At 35.2% G+C, this 11,783-nt stretch overlaps 1 protein-coding gene across 2 annotated transcripts; it reads right to left on the minus strand.

Moving 5' to 3' along the window:
- Nucleotides 1–4,278: 4,278 nt before the first annotated feature.
- Nucleotides 4,279–8,751, minus strand: LOC132104605 (uncharacterized). 2 transcript variants are annotated; one of them, XM_059510165.1, is made up of 4 exons: nt 8,632–8,751; nt 7,540–7,612; nt 6,652–6,861; nt 4,279–5,165 (listed from the first exon to the last, which is right to left on the minus strand). In XM_059510165.1, the coding sequence occupies exons 1-4, from the start codon at nt 8,668–8,670 to the stop codon at nt 4,795–4,797; spliced, it is 693 nt and encodes a 230-aa protein (XP_059366148.1). In that variant the 5' UTR covers nt 8,671–8,751; the 3' UTR covers nt 4,279–4,794. The 2 variants fall into 2 exon arrangements, with proteins under 2 accessions (XP_059366148.1, XP_059366147.1); XM_059510164.1 differs by having other exon boundaries at nt 6,652–6,864.
- Nucleotides 8,752–11,783: the final 3,032 nt, after the last annotated feature.

An 11,783-nucleotide genomic window follows, 5' to 3' on the forward strand; every position in this document is an offset into this window, starting at 1 on the left:
CGTGTAGAAAATGTGTAGTGTATTGCAAATTCATAACAGTAAAAATTTGGTTTATCGTGTGTGTGTGTCTGTCTGTCTGACATAAAAAAGTGTTCTTACTTGCGACAGGCTGGCGGTATGGGGTCATGATTGCAATAGGATGCTGCAAGCAAGGGTATCCCCCATCTCCCAAAAGATAGTATCCAGCTGGTGAATACAAAGCCTGCTGGTACATTGGTGATCTGCGCAGCACAAGGGCATCCTGTACAGAGCCTGGATTGCCAATATACACATCTATAAATATGCCTTTAGCATCACAGGTGCCCTGTAGAATGATGGAAGGGAAGATCTTTCTATTTATGTAGCATCTTTTTTGTGGCATTGCAGGAGGAACAATCCTGATGTGGCACCAGCAGCACAGCGGAATGCCTCATGGCCAGCAAGGCCCCCCACCTCATCCATTTCCTCTGCTTTTGGAAAATGAATAATTTTGTGGAGGATGGTCATCATCTCCTCCACAACATTGTGAACAGTCCTACAAACTGTTGAAAGTGGCATGCTGAAGTCATCTGATGTGACCCTGTAGGATGCTCAACAGGCAAGCCAATAAACCGTAACAAGTACTTCAATTTCACGGCTCCATCCATGGGCTTTTTGACGGGGCAGCATCTGTACCAGCATGTTGATGCTGTTCCTGGAGAGCCTGAAAGCTGGCTTTAAATCCTCTCCAGAAAAAAACTTGACCAGGATTGGTACCTGGTCATTGATCTGTGAATACCTGCGAGTGGGACTTTGTTCCTGTTAAAATATATAGATAATATATTAAGAATGTTTTTACTTTTGTTGTATTATGTATTTGTTATATGTATTGCTTTTAAAAAGTTGTTACTATATGTACTGTCGTTGCATTGTATTTATTATATTTTTGGATTTAATATAAGCTATATACTCAGTTGTTTTAAGGATTTTGTCTAAAATTTACTAAAATCTGCCATAATTAAATCTCCCTCTAACATTTGCTCTTTTCGTGAAGTATTTCTTTATACTCTATTTCGGTTTCATTCATTTATTGATAAGCTCTAGCACAACATTCATCCCAGAGTCTAAAAGTTGTAGCCTATATGATTATTATAGATATTAAATTGTCCTGTTTGTGTTAATGCAGTAATATGATGTGCACCTAGCTATATAAATATGATAAACTATCAACTTATTTGAGCACCACAAAGACAAATAAAAGGTGTGTGAAGTGTAAGCTAGTTAATTTAAATGTTATCAACTGTCAAACCTATTGTACTTGTCAGTTTATTTGGTATACTGAAAAATCTAATGTAGTCTCATTACATCCCTGCAATAGTTTACATAACTTTTTGTGAGATAGTACTTTGTAGTCTGTTGATAGGGTGCCTATATGATACATTATAATAAATTTTTATTATGACTTTTCATTTGGATATACCTAACTAAGTCCACATAAGTATATGGGCAGTTTATGAAGAAAGAATAATTAGAAAAACGTACAATGCTAGAGAGACATGCTAATATGGCACGTCTCTTCGCCATCCTCCGCTGCATCCTGGCTTTTCTTTGAAGGATTCGTCTCCTCCCATCGGCAGTCTCCTCTTCAGCATCTTGATAAATAGCAATTGCAATGGCAATCCTAAGCTGTTCCATTTTGATTTACACTTATTTACAATTGATTTACACTTTTCAACCGTATTATTTAAATTGTAGCTGAGTGGGTTTATTGCTAGATTGTTCTTAATGAAAAGAGGCAGTTGTTTCCACATATTTTATTTATTTTGAACGACGTAAATATAATCACAGTATTAATGTTACCTGAACCACATATTAATGTTTAATAGTTTTTAAAATAAAAAAGAGACAGTCGTTTAATATTATATTCAATTTCATTATAAATATAAAGTGAAAATAATCAGAGTAGGTAAATATTAGTTTTTTAATACTAATATATTTAATATATTGAAAATAAAAAAGAAGTTAATTCAAGTAAAACATGCATGCTGAGTGAAGCTATCAAGTACGCTGCCGTTCCATTTGTAGAATGACTGGACTCGCGTCCTCCCGTCCTCGAGAGTTCGTTCTTCTGAGTCCAACTTGGCATGTCCAAACTCGGAAGGACGGAAGTCCAGACTCTGCGAACTTGGTATTGAGAAATGCCCTGACTGTCTGTTGTTGGTCTCAAGTTCGGTGTCTATTCCCGCAGTTCCCCTGGCTGTAAGCCAAAACGTGATTGGTTGAAGCGATACCGTGCTACGATTGGTCAGCTCAATGTGGCCGTTATTTGATTGGCTTGAGTAAACGGTGGGTGGAGTCCACTTATTTGTGGATTTATCTGCACGTCGACGCTAGAAGTGTTTCAAATCCACAAATGCACAGGAACCGATCCACAAATGCGTGCAGTGATTTACAAATGCACAGACAGCGGTTCACAAATAAATACCAGGTAGAGTTGTGTTTGTGACATTAAACACATTTGTAAATATATTTTTTTTTATTTGCAAATCTCATTTTATTTATTTGTGAGTTTTAATTTTTTTTTGTGAAACTCTTTATATTCATTTGTGAATTTGATATATTTTTGTGAATCTCGTTACATTTATTTGTGGATCATAATCTATTTATTTGGAATAATGCAACAATTCTAACCCCATAGGCAATCAAGGCAAAGCCCGATGAAAATCAAAAAGGTATCTATTCACAGAAGTTTTGTTGTGGATTATGTCAGTTATGGATACTAACGGACTACTTTGTATTAATGATGAATGATATCTGTTTATGCGAATGTATGTCTGTGGTGAGAAGTGAAGTGAATGTAATAATAAAACACTCATGTAAAGCTCTTTGTGACTAACGTTAGCTAACGTTACATGTATGTGAAAGGCGCTAGCAGCTATACAAATACAGATCTTCTTTCTTCTATTACAGAATGTCTTATCAATATATAGAAAGTCTACTTGCGCCTGCATTGACCAGGTACCACAGAAAGCTGTCGCTTGTAGGTTTAACGTTACAATCTTGTCCCTATCGACATCCAGCTGAGTCCTGGGAGAACAACCCAAAGGCATGGCCCAGGCTCGAGTATCCAGACATATTGCAGTCATGTTTAAATACCCATCAAGCGTCGATTACATTAACTGTTCATTTAGAAAAAAAAAATGTTTATTCAAAAGCACTGTGTTACACAATGGCTGTAATGAGCTCAGTCTGTCAGTGGCACAGCTTGTACAGTGTCAGTGAGGGACACGGTTTTTTCAAAAAAGCAAAAATAGACTAACTGCAGAAACGTATCTTATTCCCCACACAACTAGTGCATTTCATTGTTTCTTATCAGTGTAGAGCTGCCGACCATTATGCATAGCAATGTCATAACATAGCAACAGAAAATTGAGTGGCCATCTCTGCAGTGGTATTATTTTGTTATTCTTTGATTTGCCGAATCATTGCTAATTTTTTAGGCATGATTCTCGGCAGTTTCTCGACATATCTGCGCTCATTTGTCTTCCGCTTCGTGTTGCTTAATGGCGAGCACTTGTTTGTTTTACCCTTCGCCGCGGTTGCTATGCGCGCGCAGTGCATTATGGGAGTAAAAGTCCCGGATGTCCGACCTCGAGAATGTGAGAGTTATGAGAGTTGCCCGCTCCAATATGGCGGCGACGTTGACGTGCGGTCGAGCGGCCAATGAGGCGTCTAGGTATTTATATGTCTATGGTTGTAACTACTGTTAAATGTATTCAGTAATGTCATGCGTAATTCGTGAAATGTTTTGTATGCTAAATTAGATTTATAAGTACATACGGTTAATTTTTTTATATTTAAAAAAACAAATTGCACACAAAAAGTAAAATCACTGTAAAACCAAAGATTTAAATAGGCAGGTATCCACGTTCGGGACCATTTACTTAAACGAGGGAACGAATAATAATAATAATAATAATAATAATAATAATAATAATAACTGTTTGACGTTGTGCGTCGCAAAATGATTCGAAGCTTTCGATTCGAATCGCGAATCATTTGAATCAGATCGGAAATTAACTATGGAAATTAGGAGCATGTTCGCAAATCTTTTGATTCAGATATACGATATATATTATATACTTTAACTTTTACCTTTTTACATTTAACTTTTATTTATATATTATGTGCTGAATTTTTTTTTTTATTATAAACTTCGAACATTTAGAAAAAAAATTAAATAAAAAAAGTAAACCGTTACATAACAGGTGCAATCATTCTAACATAATTCAATTATTAATAAAAAAAAAGTAGAAAATGTTACAAAGCCAAAGTGTTCAAGATTCAGGATCAGTGTTCACATAAACTCATTTTCACATGACGAGGACTGATTCTGAAGTACAAGTGCTTTCAGAAACTAAAATACATGTAAGTAAATACACAAAAGTGCTCAAGATAATAGAAAATGACAAATCCCTTGATTATGCTTTCCAATATTAAACTATTTGTTCTCAAACAGGATATATAATCATCAAGACAGTAAAATGAGTTAAAAAAATCTTATTATGCCCATGCATGCATATTTTAAATAAGATGATGCTGGACAAATGTATAGATATATAATGATGTTTAAAATCAGCCGAGGCATATTATTTATAGGATACTTCTATGCACTTTTATGTAGCCTATTACATGCATGTTCTGTTTTTATTTTATATGCATATTTGTACTGCCGCTGTTTTTCCAGTTGAACCATTGCAACTTCTCACTTTTGAGATAAAGTCTTCTCTTCACTGTATAACATTATAAAATCTTTTATACTGGCTGATAGTCAGTTCAGGGTGTGATTCCAGAGAGCGATGCAGCCTCATTGAGGAGATTCCCAGCTTCTTTCCTGTACTTCGGACTCAGTTCTTTGGCTCTCCGAGCCTCTCTGAGGTTTTCCCGCAGGTTTTCCACCAGCCGTCTTTGCTCCTGGTGTCTGGATTCAGTAGCTTCGACCTGACTGATCATGCTGTCCTCGGCTCTCAGAAGAGATTCGATCATTTGGGTGAGTTTAGTGCCGACGGAGATGATGGCTTTGGTGGCTCGGCTCATCTCGGTGACGTTCTCCTGCGTCTGCTTCAGTTCGCCGGGGATCTCAGTGTCTGATCTCACCATCAGACTGAAGTCGTATCCTTTGACCTCCAGACTGATGTGGCACAGCTCTGATGGAGGAAACAATGATGAGGGCTCTCAATAAAGATGGAAATAATTGTGCAGGATGTGGCTTATAAATGAGGGGTATACAGACTCAGTATCCGGTATGATGATGAATTCATTTCTGAATGACTAACTGCAATGAATAATTCAATGCATAATCATACTAATAACATCTAACACACAAACAAAACAATTACACAGCCATGCATCTTGAAGAAAGAAAATCTGATTGGCAAAAAAATACCTAATATTAGCTAACGTGATGCTTTCAAACTGGGTTTTTTTTTCCTTCTTCACAAAAATAATATGTGTGTGTGTGTGTGTGTGTGTTTTAATGCATTAATCCAAATAACAAAAGCACTCGAATGTTTAAATTTTAATGACAAACAGAAGTATTCTAAATGTATAATTTAACTTACATTCTGTAAAGGAGTGAAAATGTTCAAATCAGTGTTTTTTAGTAGATATTATTAAAGTTCATATATTGAATTTTATTTTTATATTTTCTGCTTTTCTGTAAATTTTTGTTTTATGTTTTGTTATTTTGTTGTGTGTTTTTGACTTACTTGTTTTTATTGATTCGTTTTTATTTCCATTTTGTTTTTTGTTATTTAGTGCATCAAGACAAACTAAATAAAAAAGGTAAATGTTACCTTGTTAACTAGCTGGAATAAAATAAAGTTAGATTTTTATTTGATTTCATTTAATTTTAATTAATGAAAATGTTTTATTTATGGTTTTAGTTAACTATAATAACCCTATAATGTCAAAAAGCTTTTTTTTTTATAACAAAATCTGTGATTTTCTGTGGCTGTTTGGATAAAGAGAAAAACATCCACAGATGCAGCAGAAAACATCATGCTCATGTTTTCATTTTCTTTGTCACTGGCCATAACTCCAACCTTAAAGGAATCAGAATTATGCATAAAATAATGTCATGAAAATGGTCTGAGAATTGAAATAACATCAGTAATCTGGCTCAGATTCTGGCAGGAATCATGTGTTTGTGGCAGTTTCTCTGCTGATTAAGGGAGACTTATACAAGACTTCTACACCTTTGGTTGTCAGAAACAAAACAGCTACGCAATGCAACATTTTGTCAGGAAGTGTGTTCTGCTAGAGAGAGAAAAAAGACGCTATTTTTGGAATCAGCACCCAAAATTAGTGAGAAACGAGTATATGATTCCATTCAGCAAATATGATGCATGTCTAGATGAAGATATGTACAAAACAATTAAAGTACCATGGTAGTCTAGGGTACTATTACCACAGGACACATCACCAATCACCACTGCACCTGCATGCATCCAAAACATGATTCTGAATGAATTTTTAAATGCATTGTGCACAACATAAAACTTTTATCCCTATTGTGTATTCTATTTATCTTAGACTCTATTTGAAATGGTCCATTATAAATGAATGAGATTTGCTGTGTGCACTCGTTGCTTTGGCAGGCTGTGCCCCCTGCAGGCCCTGTGAAGATCTTACCATGTTTCTCCTTGATTTTCTTCAGGCATTGAGACAGACTGTCATCATTTGGGCAGTGGTAGTGGCTTGCGAGAGTCTGAAGATTGTTCTTCATTGTTTCATAATGCTCCTGCTGTTTGTTGAAAGTATCAGCAACGTCAGTAAAACGCTCATCGAGGCCCGGAACGCCAACATGACGAGCTGTAAATCTGCCGCTCTTCTGAACTCCATCTGCTGGAGGATAAATGGTAAATGGTAAATGGACTGCATTCATATGCAGACCACATGGCCATCCAAGGCGCTTTACAATTTGCCTCACATTCATACACTCATTCACACACCGACTGCGGTGTCAGCCATTCAAGGTGCCATCCAGCTCGTCGGGAGCAGCTGGGGTTAGGTGTCTTGCTCAAGGACACCTCGACACTTGGTCAGGTGGAGCAGGGGATTGAACCACCAACCTTCCGGTTTGTAGACAACCTACATGAACCACTGATCCACTGCCGCCCCATATGCATCTTGATATGCCACACCTGTGAGGTGAATGGATGATCTCAACAAAGGAGAAGTGCTCACGAACACAGATTTAGACAGATTTGTGAACAATATTTGAGAGAAATAGGCCTTTTGTGTACATAGAACAAGTCTTAGATCTTTGAGTTCAGCTCATGAAACATGGGGGCAAAAACAAGTGTTGTGTTTATAATTTTGTTCAGACTAGATAGAACAACAGAACAAAAAAACAGTAGAACGATATACAGACAGACAGACAGACAGATAGATAAATAGATAGATGGATAGATAGATAGATAGATAGATAGATAGATAGATAGATAGATAGATAGATAGATAGATAGATAGATAGATAGATAGATAGATAGATAGATAGATAGATAGATAGATAGATACCATTAGCTGCTGGTCGTGGTGGTCTTGCAGATAGTGTTTGTGTTCTATTGCTGGACTGAAGCAAAGGTTCTCTCTGTAAGTGACGGAAACCAAAATAATATTAAAGAACAAATTCACAGCTAAAAGTAGAGAAAGGCCATTTTAAGTGAATAAACTTCTGCAGCACCGAGTATAACAAATCACACGCACAAATGACAAAACAGGAATCATCTCTCAATCATTCAGACAGAATTCCACACACTTCACGTAAATGATTACTTTTCTTTCTTGTCAAGCTATACAGCGCGTTTACATGCACGTTTTTTTTTCGGTATAAAGTCATAAACCGGTCGACACAGGCAGTTTTTAGCCTCTTACTCCGATTTTTGAGCGGCATGTTAACCCAATAACCCTCTTTCTGTCCTCTTATTGAAGTGCGCATGTGTGACGCGTGACAGGAGCGCATAAGAGCAGATTTAAGCGCATCTAGACGGAGAGGGCGTTTTGCAGTAAAGAAAGAAGGAAATATGTCTCGAAAGCAACCTCTTTCAAGTCTCAGAAAATTATACAAATGTGTTCTCATCTCCTGGAGAAGAACTGGTTCAGTCAAAACGCTGCATTTATGATAATATATGACATGTTGCAAGCTTTAACATTAGGCTACAACTGAAAAATGTATGAACAGGCTACTCGGAATCAGACAGCAATACTTTGACGTCACAACAGGGAAATAACCCGATTTACTAATAAAGTCATGTTAACCCATCTTACTTGCATGTAAACGGCAAAACTGGTTATTTTAATAAGCGGTTATTTGTAAGTTATCAGCTTACAGGTGTGCATGTAAACATGCGGTGAGAGAAAGGCTTGTGTCCTGAACTACTTAGGCTGAAAACAACAAAACTACTAGACTGGACTACAAAATTAGGCTACTTCGTATATCCTACTAGATTTTCTGTGTTTTTTCAAGTCTAAAAGCAGTCACAAGGAAGAACGCCGACACTTTTGTCTGCTACAGATCCACATGATAAACTGTCCTACTTACTTCATAATAATTCATATTTTAATTTTAATCCACCTATAAAATAAAATAACCATAAAATAGCCTTCTACCTCAACGTCTCGATCGGGAGAGGAGAAAAAACATCCCATTTTTCAGAGTTTTCGGAGTTTTCATTCCCATACAACACTTGAAATGAAAGTTGGATGTCGATGACGTACAGTCATGTGATGCACGTCACGGACAGGTGAAACAGGTAAAACACTTTTTAAAAATGACAACACAAATGCACACCCGGTCTGTTTTATTCATATGAGATTTGCTATTTAAGTGCTATTAATCATGTGTTTAGTCAATAAAGCACAAAGTCAATCATAGCAAAAGATACGAATCTCTCAAACTCGTTTAACCAACCAAACATTCATTCCACGGTATGTGATAGCGTACTTTCGTTTTAAGTTTAAGCTTCAGTTTAAGTTTAATTAACAGACAAATAAAAAGTGCAATTAAAAAAAGTGCCAAATTAAATGCAAAAATAATTGCATTAGGCTATATTTATATTAATGTATAATAATTTAAAAATAATAATTAATACGGTAAAGATACTATTCTTACCAATGATAGCCTAGCACATATTTCTATGGTATTAAGAAAATAGCAATTCTGTATGATGGCTTTAGAGGTCACCATTGACTCACTTTTAATGCGCTCTGCTTTCCTTTTTATTTTGCTTTTAATATTATTAAGCTTTTGCATCATACTTCCATAATTGTTTTTCTTTAAATACATTTTTTTGTTATGTCGGCATTGAATAAAATTTTTGTGCATGCTTTTTGAATACATTTTCATGGCCCTAATAAACAGCCTTATATATATTTTATAGTATAAGTGGATAATAAGTATAATCATGAAAACAAAAGAATGAACAATCAGCTGATTTGAGTACTGACAGTTAACAGCACCTTAGGTAACCATTTCAGGAAGCTCATTTGGTTATGATGTCGAAGTAGGCATCAGTTTGGATTGAGACACATGGTCAAAGATGCTGCGTAGGCTATTAAGCAACTCATTTGGTGTCTAATGTTGCCAAAAATGCGCGGCAACTATTGTGACAAAGCCACTGGTTTGTCTTTGACTTTGAGTGCCAAGTGCTTGAAAACACAAAAGCAGGCAGCTAAACAAAGCTTAAGCAGCTGTTGGTAATTTGTCCTCTTTATGTGCCGCTACCTGCTGTGCGGTGGCGCGCTGCGCGGGCGCGTCGGCACCGTATCATTTCGCTGTCATCCGCGCGCTGTTTGTTGAGCGCATAAGTGAAGGTTTGCGGAATAAAGCAGTAGCCAATTGATGGGGGACGTCTCCGGATGCAGGTGTTTGTGCTGACAAATGAGAAAAAGTGCTTCACTAGCTACTAATTGAGCAGAACGCATGGATCGAGACGTGCATTAGTTGTCTGTGGGCGAAGAGACGCGCATCCAACCGGCGCAATCACGCGTCAAACACAACAATAGCACTCAGGGTCAGATGAGGCTTATTTTCCAATGACTTTATTCACTCTGCACTCTCCTACACATTACTGAAGTGATTAGAAATGCGTTTTAATATTGCATTATGTACAGAAATGATTAGGCTAAGTATATATATATATATATAGTTGCTTCTGACTATATTTCAGGATAGTGATGTATTTCCAAGTGAAGCGGAATATTGAACAGAGGGCGGGGTTTTATTTTAGGGCACCGGACAAACGTCATGCATTTTTAGGGAGACACAACAAGTCAATAGGGAAATAAATTATAGATCAATATTCCTATGAAATATGAGTTATTATTATGAGAATGTTTCCATGTTATTATTACTCTAATCACAGCACTTCTTTTTGCATTATGGTTTGCCCCAAGAACACATTGATATGCAAATTAGATGCAATGTATAGATACAAAGTGAATACCATGCCATGACATTTTATGCATATTCCATAAAGTACAGGAGAATATCAGATCATTCTGTTATAATATTCATAGTTGAGAATCATCTTTGTACAACGTTTGGCAATGAAAAAATAAAACATTGTTTTTGCGTATACATGCTTTTCATGTGTGTGTGTGTGTGCGTTTAATTTTTTCATGTGTTTTTGTAAATAATTTTTTTAATAATAATGATAAAATAAAATTAATAATAAAATTAATAAGAATATTTTTTAATTTCATTTTAAAATAATATTTGTACTATTTTTGTAAATGGAATTCAAAACAGCATTTTTTCATATATATTTATAAAGAATAAAAATGTTCCTTTAATTGTTTTAAAATAATAATTATAAAAAAAAATTATGAAAATGGAAGTAAAAACAGCATTTTTTATATATATTTGTAAACAATAACAACAACATTTTAACATTTATTTTAATTTTGTTTGAATAATATTTAAAATACGTATAAATCAAAACAGCATTTATGGTATATATTATAACAAATAATAATAATAGTAATTTAACTTTTTTTTTTTTTTAAATAATATATATATATTTTTTTAGAACTTTTCACATATTTGGAATTAAAATTCTGAGTGACAGTTCATGTGGAATACAGATCTGTTCTTGAGTAGTTTTTGGAGGTGTGTGTGAGGTCTGTGCTGTGTGCTCCTGCAGGCCTGGGAGTGTCCCATCTGTCAAGGAGTGTGTAACTGCAGTCTGTGTCATAATATTATTTTAAAATGAAAAAAATATATATATTTGTATTCATTTTATTATTAATTTTATTTTATAATTATTACAAAAAATATTATTTACAAATATACACAGAAAAAATTTAACTACATTTAAAAACTATATTTGAAAATTTTCTAATATGATTATTTGAATTATCAACTTCAACTTTTTTTTCTGGTAAAACTAATTATTATATTTATCAACTCACAAACCACCCTCATAATAAATATTTATACATTTTATATTTCCTCTATAATTAATTATTAGCTTTTCATATATATATATATATATATATATATATTTATATATATATATTTGTAAAATGTATTTTTTTGCTTTATCAACTCACAAACCATTTTCGTTTATCCAGACAGCAGCCACTGGTATCAAGTTTAATGCTGTGTGTGTGTTAGTGTGTGTGTGTGTGTGTGTGTGTGTGTGTGTGTGTGTGTGTGTGTGTGTGTGTGTGTGTCAGTCTGCAGAAGGACGTGGAGTGAAGATCATCCGTGTGACACAGATGCACCTGATGGGAATCAAACAGAGTTTAATGCAGTGTTC

The sequence above is a fragment of the Carassius carassius genome, chromosome 25 (assembly GCF_963082965.1).
Source record: "Carassius carassius chromosome 25, fCarCar2.1, whole genome shotgun sequence".
NCBI lineage: Eukaryota > Metazoa > Chordata > Actinopteri > Cypriniformes > Cyprinidae > Carassius > Carassius carassius.